This window comes from Actinia tenebrosa, unplaced genomic scaffold (genome assembly GCF_029948245.1).
Source record: "Actinia tenebrosa isolate PJP-AT-01 unplaced genomic scaffold, QUT_ActTen_1.0 PGA_scaffold14__42_contigs__length_11649687, whole genome shotgun sequence".
NCBI lineage: Eukaryota > Metazoa > Cnidaria > Anthozoa > Actiniaria > Actiniidae > Actinia > Actinia tenebrosa.
In genome coordinates this window covers 10,996,162-11,015,511 of record NW_028292574.1, presented here as the reverse complement: position 1 = coordinate 11,015,511, position 19,350 = coordinate 10,996,162, and the positions used below count along the sequence as shown (strand labels likewise).

General features: G+C 33.7%; 1 protein-coding gene across 2 annotated transcripts; it reads left to right on the top strand.

The window, feature by feature from the left end:
* Positions 1-2,342: 2,342 nt before the first annotated feature.
* LOC116287217 (synaptotagmin-16) lies at positions 2,343-6,431 on the top strand. Of its 2 annotated transcripts, none has more exons than XM_031693865.2 (3): positions 2,343-2,707; positions 3,485-3,663; positions 4,505-6,431. In XM_031693865.2, the coding sequence occupies exons 2-3, from the start codon at positions 3,572-3,574 to the stop codon at positions 5,853-5,855; spliced, it is 1,443 nt and encodes a 480-aa protein (XP_031549725.2). In that variant the 5' UTR covers positions 2,343-2,707; positions 3,485-3,571; the 3' UTR covers positions 5,856-6,431. The 2 variants fall into 2 exon arrangements, with proteins under 2 accessions (XP_031549725.2, XP_031549723.2); XM_031693863.2 differs by lacking the exon at positions 2,343-2,707 and adding an exon at positions 2,821-3,048.
* The last annotated feature ends 12,919 nt before the right edge of the window (positions 6,432-19,350 follow it).

Sequence of the window (19,350 nt, the reverse complement as noted above, 5' to 3'; positions counted from 1 at the left end):
CCATAGTCTTACCATCATAATCAACCGCTAGATAAACTCAGTTCTTTGCAGACTCTGTTGTGTTCTGTTGAATGAATCATTCAAGAACACCAAGTATTGGGCATGCTATTTGACCGTTATCTTCATCTTCATCTACACTGTTTTTCATCTTTGATATCAGCTTTTCCGATTCTTCAATCGTGCAATAATTCCTATTGGTTTTCTTCTTCTTCTTCTTCTTTTTGTTTGTTTTATTCTAATTCACGGATGTCTAGAAGTCAATGCATTTAGCAAATTGTCGATCACCCATGGTCTTCAGCGTGACCGGACTTCCTTCCATTATATTACACCTGTCTCAAATGTCGGGTAGCGTGACGGTATCGCACTACTCGCCTCTCATATGTTTGCGAATCTTTAATCAAAGGGGTCATTGACATAATTTACTCAACTCAACATTTCTTTATAAGTATTTTTGCAATTCGTAAACATTTAATACTCCAAATGTGATAACAAGAACTTATATATTTTACAATCACCACTCCCCATACCTGGCTCTTACGAGAGGTTCCTTCCACACACATTACTAATACATTCTATATTAACGATATACAACACTCAACTCACATGTTGATTTTCAAGAAAAAGAAAACTCTTTAACCAGGAATTATTACATTAGAACCTTAAAGATTATTCCAGTGAAGTTTCCGAGCTGAATTAAATTTTGAGCGGGTTTTTCTTGAAGTTCCCCTTAATATCTGACAAATTTGCAATTCAATTAACGTACTCTCTCTCTCTCTCTCTCTCTCTCTCTCTCTCTCTCTCTCTCTCTCTCTCTCTCTCTATTTCTGCCAAAAAATCATGAATTTTTAGTCGATCCATTGAAGTTAATAAACCACCTTGTCTAGATGATTGGAGCACATATCCCATGGATTGTAAAACTTGTTTGGCGGGGGTCTGTCAAGTGATCAAGCTGAGAATAATAAGTCCATAAATTAAGACGATCCATTCTTGTGTCCGATAGACACTCGTACAGAACATTTGTAATCTGTTTTAGGCTGGAAATACACTTACATATTCATGTTACTTACAATATGATTCTTATGTAAACGTATACATGTGTATATGTAAATAACACCGTTCATAATATCGTAAATAATATTTCCAATTATTATCATTTATTTTCATTTCCATATTTTAAATCAACTTATGATTTTAATTTTGTTTTGTTTTATCTATCTTCTGAAATAACTGTAACATGTATAATATATATCATTTCAACCATAATCAGTGATGACCACACGACCACATCAGCAGAGCTGTAATATCAATATCGTGTCTAAATAAATATTATTATTATTATTATTATTATTATTATTATTATAAGTTAGTAATTAACCTTGGCTCCATCAAAATTAACACTTATTCTTAATAACGAATTTAACTTTTTTCTCGTGTGTTATTCATTCCATAGTAAAATAGCATCATCCAGTTCCTAGCTCAAAGATAACTACAAGGAATTGCTTTACACTAGCAAGAATATCTGAAGGTATTTTTCTTGGTTTTGATAAAAATGCAAACTCGAATCAGCGAGAATGGAATTATTTTAGTGTGTGACAAGAATGATTAATAGTTATTCTAGAAGGATGGATTGGTATGGCTGGCAGCCAGCTCGTTATAATGATGATATAATGAAACTAAATGAATGAATGAATGAATAAGCGGTTAGAGTTGAAGTGATCCATAATTCCTGCCACATTTGATGCCGCTACCCAAAGGAAAGAACAAGAAAGAGAGAAATAAAACAGCAAGAAAGTATGAAGATAGAAGAAAGAATGGTGATACTCGAGAGTGAAAGAGTTGATAAAGAAATAAATAAATAGATGAATGTATGTATGTATGTATGAGAGTGAGGGATTCAATAAAATGAAATAAATCGATATGAGTAAATGAATGAATTCTTAATATATTATTTGAACGAATGAAATATGAATGCATGGATAGATGGATGGATGAATAGAGTGAACAATACATTAATTTATCAGGAATGAAGGAATAAATGATTGCAATAAAAGAAAGGCATGAAATAATCAAATGATTCATAAAATAACAATCCTACGAGCGAAAATAACCTGAAAACTCTGAACGTCTACGAAACATTTCAGCAGAAATTCAAAATCCTAACCCAGTTCAAAAACTTCTCATTATAAGTCAATTTACGAGTCATTGTTAACAACACAGCATCTCCCCGTTCCTACGGCAACGACGATTCTACAACAGAGACTCAGGTATAGCTTATAAAAACTATACCTCGAGTTAATTCATTAATTCATATTTGTTCCAGATGTCATCTTTCTCGTGGAATACTTATACAAGGAGAAAGCTTTGTCTAAGTAGGATAAATCTATCAAAAAAAAAAGACCATTGAAAACATTCAGAGAATCATGCTTGGAAAAGTGATCTCGTAAGACGAAAGGAAGAGCACAAATTCAACTCACTTTAGCCTCGATATTAATAAGTGAACAGCATCAACTAGAAATGGTATATTTAGGAGAACTTGCATAAACATGAACAAATGACGATATGATTCATGTTCATAAGTAATAAATATTTTTCTACTCGCGGTAAACGTGTCGAAGCGATCGGCATTTTTTAAAAACACCGCGCGTCGGTAAAAGAATTACCAGAAATCCGGCTTTTTTGGATTTTCAAGAGAATCTGGGAGCAAATGGTGAGTATGCTTACGCAATGCGATGGCCGCTTTCATGGTTTGACCAAATGTGCGCTCTTGAATCAAGTCAAATGTGACGACACACAATATATGTAAATACACCGAGCCCTGTTTTGCAGGTGCCTTCGGTCAGCAAGAAGCTAGCTAGGCAGATAATTAATTGTTCTTAGTCTGTTCCTGCCTGTATTAGCGCTTTGAATCAACAAAAAATCCCTTTGGGAGAGAATTACTCGTTTTTTTCGTAACCTCCCTTTACGGGGAGAGATCATCGCGATCATCGCAGCTCGATTTGGTGTCTACTGATCAAGCTCGTTCGATTGAGTCTGCGTTCAACATCCATAGTAAGTTAAGCTTCCACTACTAGCAATTTATATTCGTCTCTGGAATAATGTGGAATGAATTTCTATAATTCAATTACTTTGGTCAAGCGAATTCCAAGAAATACTCTTTCCCATTATACAGAATCCAAGCAGTCACATCTTAGTACGTTCATTTTTCTTCCTATTCAGTTTAGGCCTTGTGAAAATCTTTAAAGCTAAGGTGTAATCATTTATTGAGATCTTTTTTGGAATGACAATACGATCAAATGTTTTGATTCCAGTTCGGCGTCTTCCTTCGTTTAATATTTTCAAATATTTGATTATTTTTTACTACGAGGTTTACTGTCGTGTAGTATATTTTGTAACCAGTAACCTATAGTATAGACTACCTTTACTTTCAAACACACACTCTATAGCGTGCCTCAATCTAATTGAAATAAAATTCATTTTTTGACAGTCTCGCTGGTCAAGGATCCGAAGAACCGAGGCGACTCCATGGGAACGCTAAAAGAGACTTTGTTTCTAGCTACGCCGTAAGACTAGGATGGATTTTACAGCTAAGATCGGAGGGTTTTTTCGAAGTATTATCAACCCAGACGCTGAAGGAACGACTACATCGCAAGCCAACGCTGATCAGTGAGTAGGGAGTGACATTATGATGTATTCTATAAATGTATTTTATTTTCTATGATTTTTACTTTAATTCCTTGTTATTCTGTCTTGAACTGCTTTATTTTGGGTTCAATATCACAAAGAATAATACAAAAGACGTAGTTTTTCTTTGAATAACGACCTAAACAACTAAATCCTTAATGCAAACCTGAAAGAAGCTACAGAGCATTCGTTTGGCATCATATGAATTATTCATTTGACTTTTTTGTTCAAACCTATGCAATAAAGATCACAGAGAAACTTTTCAATAAGAATCTTTTGCATTTCGATCCAGCTGTTTTTTCTTTGCCTACTCGTTAAGTCAATTTTTCCATTTTACTCTTTAATTTGTCGTTCGTGAAACTAGATATTTTTCTAGGACTTTTATGTACTTTCGAAGCGAACGTCAGATTTATCTAAAATCTAATGTGGCGTTCACGTTTCAAGTCTTTAAGGTGTTAGAGCGGCCAGATGGAGAGTAAATTACGTATTCATAGTTTTGTATATCCTTGTAAGTGTAATTGAATAACCCGAGTATTCTTTTATATTATATATGTAAATCTCTTGGATCTTAGTTTTCGGGAATTTGCTCGCGAAAAAAGGACTAATTCTTGATGGGAATTAGAATAAATGAGATACGTTTTTGTTTCTAGTTTTGATCTTCGAAGACATGCTGGTGTCTTTAAGTGATTTAAATCTTTTTCGATCTTTTAAGCTTTATTTACGAAGAAAAAGTCTAGCGTTTGAAGTGTATAATGATATGAATAGTAAATAGTTATCGGCTGTGTTTTTGGTATCGTCTCACACAACGTTGTTTTTATCATAGTGTAACAACAACGTCAACAGACACAACTCCTCACTCCGAAACAGAACCAACCACAGATAGAGATGATTACTATGATGATCCACGAGATGCTAGTGACTTTGCCGGGGAGCTCGGCATCTCGAGGAACAGGCAGGGCACATTCCCAATTAGCAAACGAAACGAAATATCTTCAAAACTCCAAGTTCCCAGAAGTCCACAGCCGTTTCGAAGACGTTATACATTGGCTACTTCTGGAGCTAATTTAGGGGCTAGTAGCAGCTCTCTACCGAATGGACGGACTGCCTCACATAGGGCATCGACTAGAAGTGCAGGAGAGACGTATTCAGATGACGAAACCATCTTATCACGTGGGACGAGAAGGAACGAGCTACCAGGCGTTTCTTTCATGAGACACAGGAATCCTGAATCCCCCAGTAGATCGCAAACCCCTACACGACATTTTTCGAGTAGTAGTTCTGCTTCTGAGAGTATATCGGATAGTCATATACGAGGTGTGGGCAAGTTGAACATCATCCTTGACTTCACGTGCCACACCTCGAAGCTATCTGTCACGATATCAAAAATGGAATTCCCGCCATACCAACAGCGTGATCAGCAGTTGCTAGAGGTCAGCGTTATGCTGTTGCCTGGGAAACGACAGAGCTTCCGCGCAAGACCAAAGGATTTTAACGAACCCGTCGCTATTTATTTGTATCCACGAGACAAGATCAAGGAAATGTCTTTGAGATTTCGATTATACGAGCATGGTTCCATGGGTGCAAGGCACTTATTAGGTGAGGGAGTATTACGACTCAGGAGCATTAATCTTGATACTGAAATGGTCCCTACATCAGTGGATCTCCAGCCCCCTGGATCTTATGTCCCTGAAGGTGCCTCTGGAGCTATCATGTATGAAGGCGAGTTAGCTATATCAGAAGAAGACCGACCTGAAATCCTCATATCCCTTGAATATCGAAGACTAACAGGTAAACTGCTACTAGAGGTCATCAAGACTAGGAATCTTGGTATGTTGACGGATTCCAAGGCTAAAGAGATGTTTGTTAGTGTACGGCTTATTGGAAGCAATGGTGAGTTGATTAGTAAAGGTAGGACTACTCCTCGACGTCACATGGTGGATCCAGAATACAATGAAATGTTTTTATTCCATGTCCCTGAACAAGAGCTCAACTCTGTCACTGTTCTTATCACCGTCACTAGCGTTAGTAAGACTCTGGGACGAAAATTGAAAATCGGGCAATTGGCTCTGGGACAGAACTTCAGTAGTGAAGAGGAGTTGAAGCATTGGTATGAAATGACGAGAAGTAAAGAAAAGTCCATTGTGCGATGGCATAGGATTAATGAAATTACATAAATGAATATATATTAAATATATATTAAATATAGGTAGATATAAACAAATTGAAACCAGGTAAGATGGTTACGCGACGAGGCCGGAGAACCAGATTACACCGGCGAAGAATAAAATGTACATTTGCAGTGATAAATATTGGACAGAAAAGACGAACAGAGGAATCAACCCTGAGACTAGCTGTATTAATAATAACCTAATAGTTAATGGAAATACAAATATATAATACAATAACACAAAGTCTCGAGGCAAAGGTGTAGTTCAGAAACTATGCTAATAACGTGTAGGATAAATTAATGGTAAAATTGCTTAAATTGGTGTAAGAATTCAATTGTGAATGCCTTTCTAATGTGTGGTGAGATATAGCATCCTTTTCTAGGCGGTTTTTAACTTGTCGGTAAGTATATTGCACAAAGATGCATGAATGAAAATTCTAGCGTCATGGTGTCTATTAAGATGCGTTAAGTGCTTCGATAATGTCCTGCTAAACTACATCGGATGAAGGCGCCACTTAATACTGACCATAAAATCAATAAATGTAAAAAGAAACGACCTTGAGTGCAGGTCATAATGTACGTATTCTATGTTGTTTGTATTCTATTGCTCTCGTCAGACAACGCCCATGAAACAAGACTTTACTAGCGAAGAATTTCTTGTAGTTAAGGCATGCATTTTGTCTGGCTTGAGAGAAAGAGATAGATAGAGAGAGAGAGAGAGAGAGAGAGCTATAGAGAGAGAAAAAAGGCATGGATGGGGGGTTGGGGAGCGAGAGAGGAGTTGTCATTATTTTAAATTTACAATATTGAGATGATTTGTAGCGAGAAAAATATCGTTCCCATCTAGAGGTAAATTGTTCCCATCTAGATTGTAAATTGTCTTCACTGAACAAGAGCGTGTGATACATAAAGGTAAGTTGTTTTCATGAAATGCCGAACACAATTACCGCAAACGTCCTTGCTCGCTAACATAAACGTACGGCACGGCTAACTCACAGGGCACGGCTAACTCACAGATAGAACCATAGAACAACCTCTGGGCTAATCTAAGTCAGGGTACGGCTAACTCACTGATAGAACCCTGTAACAACCTCTGGGCTGATCTAAGTCAACGCATGGCTAACTCACTGATAGAACCATGAAACAACCTCTGGGCTGATCTAAGTCAACGCATGGCTAACTCACTGATAGAACCCTGAAACAACCTCTTGGCTGATCTAAGTCAAGGCATGGCTAACTCACTGATAGAACCATGAAACAACCTCTGTGCTGATCAAAGTCAGTGCAAAAAAAAAAAAAAACTCTTAGCTTATCCAACTCAAGGATCGAGCTCTAAAACCATCTTTGGGCTGATCGATTTGGAATTAGGGTTAAAATGACCTATTTTACATCCTTCATCAATAATGCAAATTTTTAGTAAAGGTGTGAAAATGACCCAAAATCGATCAAAACCATGGGCTATAGTCCATGCTTTTTGGCCAAAAATGGCCAAAAATGACTTTATTTTGATTCTTCATGAATAATGCAAATTTTAGTAAAGGTGTGAAAATGACCCAAAATCGATCAAAACCATGGGCTATAGTCCATGCTTTTTCGCTAAAAATTGACCAAAATGACCTATTTTACATCCTTCATGAATAATGCAAATTTTTAGTAAAGGTGTGAAAATGACCCAAAATCGATCAAAACCATGGGCTATAGTCCATGCTTTTTGCCCAAAAATGGCCAAAAATGACCTATTTTTCATTCTTTATCAAAAGATATATATTTTATCAAAATGTGTGAAAATGGCCCAAAATCCATCAAAACCATGGGCTATAGTCCATGCTTTTTGCCTAAATATAGCCCAAAACGACCTATTTTTCATCCTTCATGAATAATGGAAATTTTTAGTAAAGGTGTGAAAATGAGCCAAAATCGATCAAAACCATGGGCTATAGTCTATGCTTTTTAGCCAAAAATACCTCAAAATGACCTATTTTTCATCCTTTATGAATAATGCAAATTTTTAGTAAAGGTGTGAAAATGACCCAAAATCGATCAAAACCATGGGCTATAGTCCATGCTTTTTGCCCAAAAATGGACCAAAATGACCTATTCTTAATCCTTTATAAAAAATCTATATTTTAACAAAAGATATGAAAATGACCCAAAATCGATCAAAACCATAGGCTATAGTCCATGCTTTTTGATCAAAAATGGACCAAAATGACCTATTCTTAATCCTTTATAAAAAATCTATATTTTAACAAAAGGCGTGAAAATGACCCAAAATCGATCAAAACCATGGGCTATAGTCCATGCTTTTTGCCCAAAAATGGACCAAAATGACCTATTCTTAATCCTCTATAAAAAATCTATATTTTAGCAAAAGATATGAAAATGACCAAAAATCCATCAAAACCATGGGCTATAGTCCATGCTTTTTGATCAAAAATGGACCAAAATAACCTATTTTTCATTTTTCATAAAAAATCTATATTTTAACAAAAGGTGTGAAAATGACCCAAAATCGATCAAAACCATAGGCTATAGTCCATGCTTTTTGCCCAAAAATGGACCAAAATGACCTATTCTTAATCCTTTATAAAAAATCTATATTTTAACAAAAGATATGAAAATGACCCAAAATCGATCAAAACCATGGGCTATAGTACATGCTTTTTGCCCAAAAATGGACCAAAATGACCTATTCTTAATCCTTTATAAAAAATCTATATTTTAACAAAAGATATGAAAATGACCAAAAATCCATCAAAACCATGGGCTATAGTCCATGCTTTTTGACCAAAAATGGACCAAAATGACCTATTCTTAATCCTTTATAAAAAATCTATATTTCAACAAAAGATATGAAAATGATCCAAAATCGATCAAAACCATGGGCTATAGTCCATGCTTTTTGCCCAAAAATGGACCAAAATGACCTATTTTTCATCCTTCATAAATAATGGAAATTTTTAGTAAAGGTGTGAAATTGACCCAAAATCGATCAAAACCATGGGCTATAGTCCATGCTTTTTGGCCAAAAATGGACCAAAATAACCTATTTCTAATCCTTCATGAAAAATGGAAATTTTTAGTAAAGGTGTGAAAATGACCCAAAATCGATCAAAATCATGGGCTATAGTCTATGCTTTTAGCCCAGAAATAGACCAAAATGACCTTATTTTAATGCTTCCTCAAAAGATATATATTTTATCAAAAGGTGCGAAAATGGCCCAAAATCCATCAAAACCATAAGCTATAGTCCATGCTTTTTGATCAAAAATGGCCCAAAATAACCTATTATTTATTTTTCATAAAAAATCTATATTTTAACAAAAGGTGTGAAAATGAGCCAAAATCGATCAAAACCATGGGCTATAGTCCATGCTTTTTGATCAAAAATGGCCCAAAATGACCTTTTATTCATTTTCCATAAAAAATCTATATTTTAACAAAAGGTGTGAAAATGACCCAAAATCCATCAAAACCATGGGCTATAGTCCATGCTTTTTGACCAAAAATAGCCCAAAATGACCTATTTTTCATCCTTCATGAATAATGGAAATTTTTAGTAAAGGTGTGAAAATGAGCCCAAATCGATCAAAACCATGGGCTATTAGTTTAGTTTTAGTTTTAGTTTATTTACATTATTAGCGTCTATATATCTGTTACAAATATTTAAGACTTAATGCTAATAACTATTAATACATTACAATCACACAAATATAAATTTACAATACATTTACAATATTTCATAAGTTATATCAAATTATTAGAAAAAGAAGAAAATGTAATATGTGCAGATGAGGAATACTTAGGCACATCTTAATATAACGGTGGTTCTATTCTTTATATTAACTAGATATTCATTGAAATACTGTTATTTCTTTTGCTGAAACAATCATATATATATATTGCTACTATTTTTTGTATTGATTTCTTTGGATTTATAATAAAAGCAAATTTTTCTTCGTTTTTTAACCAATTTTCTATTCGTAATTGTGTTATATTTTCAATCTTATCAACAAGATATTTTCTTTCATTATAGTAATTTGGGCATGTTAGTAGGAAGTGTAATTCACTCTCTACTTCAATTTGGCATATCTGACACACTCTTTCTTCTGGTTTGGTATATGGTCTTGTATATCTACCTATTTCAATTTGTAAACAATGATCACTTATTCTTAGTTTGGTCAGACTTATTCTGTGTTTAATATTAGTTACCTCTCTTAAGTATTCCTCTCGCTTATAATCTATTTTAAATGTTCTATATGTTCTTAATTTATTTTTCTGTGAATCTTTTCTTCCCGAATCGTTATGTATGTCTGCAAGCCAAATTTGAAATTCTTGATCTTCAATTCTTTGTCTAATGCTTTTCATCAGCTTAGTTAATTGGTAGTCAGTCATTCTTTCACTTGTATTTTGCTGCCATAAATAGCTTAGACCTAACTTATCAAGGGCTAATTTTATTTTCTCTGTCCATCTCGAATTGTTCGAACTCTGTAAGAAACTATCAGCTATTGTCTGATCTGAGAGTTTTGATTTATCAGTATCAGCACGATTCATGTATTTTATCCAAAATTTGATTGCCCTTAATTTTGCGTAAACTCTTATTGGGAAGAGCCCTAATTCTGCTCGGCATGCGTTATTAGACGCTTTTTTACTTACTCCTAAAAGCATTTTACCAAATTTTATTTGCACTTTTTCTAGTGGATTTATATTTAAATTTTTCTTTGTTTCCACACCCCAGACCTCGCTACCATATAACAAGATTGGCTTGATTAAGCTATTGAAAAGTCGTATTGTGAGATCTATATCTGTTCTGAAGTGATCGCCCATATCCTTACGGAGCTTAAACAAGGCTTTGAGAGCTATTTTCTTAAGTTCTTCTTGAGCGATGGAAAACGTACCTATAGAGGAGAATAACAAACCAAGATATTTATATGTTTTCACGTTTTCAAGTCTTTTGCTATTGAAGTAGAATTTATACTTATTCATCCGTTTGCCATTATTATTGAAGACGATAATTTTTGTTTTATCAAGATTTACAGCTGTTTGCGAAATATTACAGAAGTGTTTCAATTTCTTTAATTGGTGTTGAAGCCCTTTTTGCGTTGTTGATAGCAGAACTAGATCGTCTGCATAAAGAAGACATTTAACTAATGAGTTATTAACTTCAGTAAGATCTGACTCTTCGTCGTCAAATACTTCTGGTAGATCATGCAAAAATATGTTAAATAAGGTAGGGGATAACATACAACCTTGTTTTACCCCAGTGTAGCATTTAAAGGTATGCGTTATTTTATCTTCTACTTTCACAGCTGATTCATCATTTGTATACATAGAAACAAGGACCGAGAAGAAACTTCCTTTTACCTCAACTTTACTTATTTTTTCGAATAGAATTTTTCTTGAAATGGAGTCAAATGCTTTTTTGAAATCTACGAAGCACGAGAACAGTAATCTACTTCCTTTTTTTCTGGTTTTGACATATTTATCGATCATTGATTTGAGGACTAATATGTTATCAACTGTACTGTGGTTTTTTCTAAAACCTGCCTGCTCAGTTGTAAGAATATTATTAGTTTCAAGGTAATCTACCAATCTTTTATTAAGTATCTGCGTAAAAAGTTTTCCAAGAGATGATAAGAGGGTTATCCCTCTATAATTTTCTGCCAAACCTGCGTCACCTTTTTTATATATTGGTATAATGAGACCATAGCTCCATTCCTTCGGAAAGACGCCTGAGTGAAGAACTGCGTTAAACAGTTTTTCTAGTGGTTTAAGTAACTGTTCTTTTCCGGCTTTCAATAATTCATTTAATATATTATCTCTACCTGGGGACTTATTATTCTTTAAAGAAGAAATAGCATTGGCTATTTCATCTTGACTTATGTTAGAATTGAGATCAGTGTTATCCTCTTCGTCTATATTTTCAGATACTGAATCAGTAAGCAAATCATTTTTATTTGAATTTTGTTCCTTGAACATATTGTAAAATTGATCAATCTTTACCTCTTTTCGTTTCGATTGAAGTTTTGCACCTTTTAAATTAAAAGCTGTTTTTAATTGCTTCCATACTTTTTTGGGGTCCTTAAAGTCTAATTCTTTAATTTTCGCTTCGTAATATGCACGCTTTTTATTTCTGCATATTTTTCTAAAATTCTTTTTCCTTGTTCTTAAATTTCTTCGTAAGTTTTGGTTGTTTGGATCGTTACAAATGGATCTACCGATTCGTAATAAAGATTTCTTTTCAGTTTGACATTCTTTGTCAAACCAAGGGTTTACCTTCCTTGATTCTTCAATAGTTTTGGAATATCGAAAACCTGCTTTAATACTTAGTTCCTGAATAACATTGGTAAATTTTTTCACACGTGAATTTATATTTGTTTCATCTATGATATCCTCTGAGAAAATATTCTCCAGCTTTGCAGCATAGTCTTGTTTAAGTAATTGAGGAATTTTTGATGTTGCTTGATCATTTGAGGTTAATTTCTGGTGTGTACCTGAAATACAATCTATGTTATGTGCTTCAGGTTGGGTATCTCTGGGTCGCCTAATATTTATGTTATATGATAGTTGGCAGTGGTCTGAAAGGTGTGGTTTAAGATCATGTACTTTAAAATAACGAATGCCTTGTAATAAATTTTGACTGGCAATGACATAATCAACGAGGCTACTGCCATTGTATTGATAACAGGTTCGCTTTCCTCTGCTATCTCCAGTTGTTCGACCATTTAGTATTCTAAAGTTATTTTCGGTACAGAATTCTATCAAAGATGTACCTCTAGAATCCGTGACACTGTTATCTGAAGATTGTCTCACGTTTGAAATGTCAGATACATAATCCTCGGGCTATAGTCCATGCTTTTTGTCTAAAAATGGCCCAAAATGACCTATTTTTCATCCTTCATGAATAATGCAAATTTTTAGTAAAGGTGTGAAAATGACCCAAAATCGATCAAAACCATGGGCTATAGTCCATGCTTTTTGGCCAGAAATGGACCAAAATGACCTATTTTTCATCCTTCATGAATAATGCAGATTTTTAGTAAAGATGTAAAAATGACCCAAAATCGATCAAAACCATGGGCTATAGTCCATGCTTTTTGGCCAAAAATGGCCCAAAATGACCTATTTTTCATCCTTCATGAATAATGCAAATTTTTAGTAAAGGTGTGAAAATGACCCAAAATCGATCAAAACCATGGGCTATAGTCCATGCTTTTTGACCAAAAATGGCCCAAAAAGGCCTATTCTTCATCCTTCATAAAAAATCTATATTTTAAAAAAAGATATGAAAATGACCAAAAATCCATCAAAACCATGGGCTATAGTCCATGCTTTATGACCAAAAATGTACCAAAATGACCTATTTTACATCCTTCATGAATAATGCAAATTTTTAGTAAAGGTGTGAAAATGACCCAAAATCGATCAAAACCATGGGCTATAGTCCATGCTTTTTGGCTAAAAATGTACCAAAATGACCTATTTTACATCCTTCATGTATAATGCAAATTTTTAGTAAAGGTGTGAAAATGACGCAAAATCGATCAAAACCATGGGCTATAGTCCATGCTTTTTGTCTAAAAATTGACCAAAATGACCTAATTTACATCCTTCATGAATAATGCAAATTTCTAGTAAAGATGTGAAAATGACCCAAAATCGATCAAAACCATGGGCTATAGTCCATGCTTTTTGGCCAGAAATGGCTGAAAATAACCTATTTTACATCCTTCATGAATAATGGAAATTATTTGTAAAGGTGTGAAAATGACCCAAAATCGATCAAAACCATGGGCTATAGTCCATGCTTTTTGGCCAAAAATGGCCCAAAATGACCTATTTTTCATCCTTCATGAATAATGGAAATTTTTAGTAAAGGTGTGAAAATGACCCAAAATCGATCAAAACCATGGGCTATAGTCCATGCTTTTTGACCAAAAATGGCCCAAAAAGGCCTATTCTTCATCCTTCATAAAAAATCTATATTTTAAAAAAAGATATGAAAATGACCAAAAATCCATCAAAACCATGGGCTATAGTCCATGCTTTATGACCAAAAATGTACCAAAATGACCTATTTTACATCCTTCATGAATAATGCAAATTTTTAGTAAAGGTGTGAAAATGACCCAAAATCGATCAAAACCATGGGCTATAGTCCATGCTTTTTGGCTAAAAATGTACCAAAATGACCTATTTTACATCCTTCATGTATAATGCAAATTTTTAGTAAAGGTGTGAAAATGACGCAAAATCGATAAAAACCATGGGCTATAGTCCATGCTTTTTGTCTAAAAATAGACCAAAATGACCTAATTTACATCCTTCATTAATAATGTAAATTTTTATTAAAGATTTGAAAATGACCAAAAATCGATCAAAACCATGGGCTATAGTCCATGCTTTTTGCCCAAAAATGGCCAAAAATGACCTATTTTTCATTCTTTATCAAAAGATATATATTTTATCAAAATGTGTGAAAATGGCCCAAAATCCATCAAAACCATGGGCTATAGTCCATGCTTTTTGGCCAAAAATGTACCAAAATGACCTATTTTTCATCCTTCATAAATAATGCATATTTTTAGTAAAGATGTGAAAATGACCCAAAATCGATCAAAACCATGGGCTATAGTCCATGCTTTTTGTCTAAAAATTGACCAAAATGACCTATTTTACATCCTTCATGAATAATGGAAATTTTTAGTAAAGGTGTGAAAATGACCCAAAATCGATCAAAACCATGGGCTATAGTCCATGCTTTTTGACCAAAAATGGCCCAAAAAGGCCTATTCTTCATCCTTCATAAAAAATCTATATTTTAACAAAAGATATGAAAATGACCAAAAATCCATCAAAACCATGGGCTATAGTCCATGCTTTATGACCAAAAATGTACCAAAATGACCTATTTTACATCCTTCATGAATAATGCAAATTTTTAGTAAAGGTGTGAAAATGACCCAAAATCGATCAAAACCATGGGCTATAGTCCATGCTTTTTGGCTAAAAATGTACCAAAATGACCTATTTTACATCCTTCATGTATAATGCAAATTTTTAGTAAAGGTGTGAAAATGACGCAAAATCGATCAAAACCATGGGCTATAGTCCCTGCTTTTTGTCTAAAAATAGACCAAAATGACCTAATTTACATCCTTCATGAATAATGCAAATTTCTAGTAAAGATGTGAAAATGACCCAAAATCGATCAAAACCATGGGCTATAGTCCATGCTTTTTGCCCAAAAATGGCCAAAAATGACCTATTTTTCATTCTTTATCAAAAGATATATATTTTATCAAAATGTGTGAAAATGGCCCAAAATCCATCAAAACCATGGGCTATAGTCCATGCTTTTTGGCCAGAAATGTACCAAAATGACCTATTTTTCATCCTTCATAAATAATGCAGATTTTTAGTAAAGATGTGAAAATGACCCAAAATCGATCAAAACCATGGGCTATAGTCCATGCTTTTTGTCTAAAAATTGACCAAAATGACCTATTTTACATCCTTCATGAATAATGGAAATTTTTAGTAAAGGTGTGAAAATGACCCAAAATCGATCAAAACCATGGGCTATAGTCCATGCTTTTTGACCAAAAATGGCCCAAAAAGGCCTATTCTTCATCCTTCATAAAAAATCTATATTTTAACAAAAGATATGAAAATGACCAAAAATCCATCAAAACCATGGGCTATAGTCCATGCTTTATGACCAAAAATGTACCAAAATGACCTATTTTACATCCTTCATGAATAATGCAAATTTTTAGTAAAGGTGTGAAAATGACCCAAAATCGATCAAAACCATGGGCTATAGTCCATGCTTTTTGGCTAAAAATGTACCAAAATGACCTATTTTACATCCTTCATGTATAATGGAAATTTTTAGTAAAGGTGTGAAAATGACGCAAAATCGATCAAAACCATGGGCTATAGTCCATGCTTTTTGTCTAAAAATTGACCAAAATGACCTAATTTACATCCTTCATGAATAATGCAAATTTATAGTAAAGATGTGAAAATGACCCAAAATCGATCAAAACCATGGGCTATAGTCCATGCTTTTTGCCCAAAAATGGCCAAAAATGACCTATTTTTCATTCTTTATCAAAAGATATATATTTTATCAAAATGTGTGAAAATGGCCCAAAATCCATCAAAACCATGGGCTATAGTCCATGCTTTTTGGCCAGAAATGGACCAAAATGACCTATTTTTCATCCTTCATGAATATTGCAGATTTTTAGTAAAGATGTGAAAATGACCCAAAATCGATCAAAACCATGGGCTATAGTCCATGCTTTTTGTCTAAAAATTGACCAAAATGACCTATTTTTCATACTTCATGAATAATGGAAATTTTTAGTAAAGATGTAAAAATGACCCAAAATCGATCAAAACCATGGGCTATAGTCCATGCTTTTTGACCAAAAATGTCCCAAAAAGGCCTATTCTTCATCCTTCATAAAAAATCTATATTTTAACAAAAGATATGAAAATGACCAAAAATCCATCAAAACCATGGGCTATAGTCCATGCTTTATGACCAAAAATGTACCAAAATGACCTATTTTACATCCTTCATGAATAATGCAAATTTCTAGTAAAGATGTGAAAATGACCCAAAATCGATCAAAACCATGGGCTATAGTCCATGCTTTTTGCCCAAAAATGGCCAAAAATGACCTATTTTTCATTCTTTATCAAAAGATATATATTTTATCAAAATTTGTGAAAATGCCCCAAAATCCATCAAAACCATGGGCTATAGTCCATGCTTTTTGGCCAGAAATGTACCAAAATGACCTATTTTTCATTCTTCATAAATAATGCAGATTTTTAGTAAAGATGTGAAAATGACCCAAAATCGATCAAAACCATGGGCTATAGTCCATGCTTTTTGTCTAAAAATTGACCAAAATGACCTATTTTACATCCTTCATGAATAATGGAAATTTTTAGTAAAGGTGTGAAAATGACCCAAAATCGATCAAAACCATGGGCTATAGTCCATGCTTTTTGTCTAAAAATTGACCAAAATGACCTATTTTACATCCTTCATGAATAATGGAAATTTTTAGTAAAGGTGTGAAAATGACCCAAAATCGATCAAAACCATGGGCTATAGTCCATGCTTTTTGACCAAAAATGGCCCAAAAAGGCCTATTCTTCATCCTTCATAAAAAATCTATATTTTAACAAAAGATATGAAAATGACCAAAAATCCATCAAAACCATGGGCTATAGTCCATGCTTTATGACCAAAAATGTACCAAAATGACCTATTTTACATCCTTCATGAATAATGCAAATTTTTAGTAAAGGTGTGAAAATGACCCAAAATCGATCAAAACCATGGGCTATAGTCCATGCTTTTTGGCTAAAAATGTACCAAAATGACCTATTTTACATCCTTCATGTATAATGGAAATTTTTAGTAAAGGTGTGAAAATGACGCAAAATCGATCAAAACCATGGGCTATAGTCCATGCTTTTTGTCTAAAAATTGACCAAAATGACCTAATTTACATCCTTCATGAATAATGCAAATTTCTAGTAAAGATGTGAAAATGACCCAAAATCGATCAAAACCATGGGCTATAGTCCATGCTTTTTGCCCAAAAATGGCCAAAAATGACCTATTTTTCATTCTTTATCAAAAGATATATATTTTATCAAAATGTGTGAAAATGGCCCAAAATCCATCAAAACCATGGGCTATAGTCCATGCTTTTTGGCCAGAAATGGACCAAAATGACCTATTTTTCATCCTTCATGAATATTGCAGATTTTTAGTAAAGATGTGAAAATGACCCAAAATCGATCAAAACCATGGGCTATAGTCCATGCTTTTTGTCTAAAAATTGACCAAAATGACCTATTTTTCATCCTTCATGAATAATGGAAATTTTTAGTAAAGATGTAAAAATGACCCAAAATCGATCAAAACCATGGGCTATAGTCCATGCTTTTTGACCAAAAATGGCCCAAAAAGGCCTATTCTTCATCCTTCATAAAAAATCTATATTTTAACAAAAGATATGAAAATGACCAAAAATCCATCAAAACCATGGGCTATAGTCCATGCTTTATGACCAAAAATGTACCAAAATGACCTATTTTACATCCTTCATGAATAATGCAAATTTCTAGTAAAGATGTGAAAATGACCCAAAATCGATCAAAACCATGGGCTATAGTCCATGCTTTTTGCCCAAAAATGGCCAAAAATGACCTATTTTTCATTCTTTATCAAAAGATATATATTTTATCAAAATGTGTGAAAATGACCCAAAATCCATCAAAACCATGGGCTATAGTCCATGCTTTTTGGCCAGAAATGTACCAAAATGACCTATTTTCATTCCTTCATAAATAATGCAGATTTTTAGTAAAGATGTGAAAATGACCCAAAATCGATCAAAACCATGGGCTATAGTCCATGCTTTTTGTCTAAAAATTGACCAAAATGACCTATTTTTCATCCTTCATGAATAATGGAAATTTTTAGTAAAGGTGTGAAAATGACCCAAAATCGATCAAAACCATGGGCTATAGTCCATGCTTTTTGACCAAAAATGGCCCAAAAAGGCCTATTCTTCATCCTTCATAAAAAATCTATATTTTAACAAAAGATATGAAAATGACCAAAAATCCATCAAAACCATGGGCTATAGTCCATGCTTTATGACCAAAAATGTACCAAAATGACCTATTTTACATCCTTCATGAATAATGAGAATTTTTAGTAAAGGTGTGAAAATGACCCAAAATCGATCAAAACCATGGGCTATAGTCCATGCTTTTTGGCTAAAAATGACCAAAATGACCTATTTTTCATCCTTCATGAATAATGGAAATTTTTAGTAAAGGTGTGAAAATGACCCAAAATCGATCAAAACCATGGGCTATAGTCCATGCTTTTTGACCAAAAATGGCCCAAAAAGGCCTATTCTTCATCCTTCATAAAAAATCTATATTTTAACAAAAGATATGAAAATGACCAAAAATCCATCAAAACCATGGGCTATAGTCCATGCTTTATGACCAAAAATGTACCAAAATGACCTATTTTACATCCTTCATGAATAATGAGAATTTTAGTATAGGTGTGAAAATGACCCAAAATCGATCAAAACCATGGGCTATAGTCCATGCTTTTTGCCCAAAAATGGCCAAAAATGACCTATTTTTCATTCTTTATCAAAAGATATATATTTTATCAAAATGTGTGAAAATGGCCCAAAATCCATCAAAACCATGGGCTATAGTCCATGCTTTTTGGCCAGAAATGTACCAAAATGACCTATTTTTCATCCTTCATGAATATTGCAGATTTTTAGTAAAGATGTGAAAATGACCCAAAATCGATCAAAACCATGGGCTATAGTCCATGCTTTTTGTCTAAAAATTGACCAAAATGACCTATTCTTAATCCTTTATAAAAAATCTATATTTCAACAAAAGATATGAAAATGATCCAAAATCGATCA

Coding starts and splice junctions, on each gene's coding strand:
- LOC116287217 (XM_031693865.2), top strand. CDS start 3,572: ATGGATTTTACAGCTAAGATCGGAGGGTTTTTTCGAAGTATTATCAAC. Junction 3,664..4,504: donor TCGCAAGCCAACGCTGATCA/GTGAGTAGGGAG, acceptor TTTTTATCATAG/TGTAACAACAACGTCAACAG.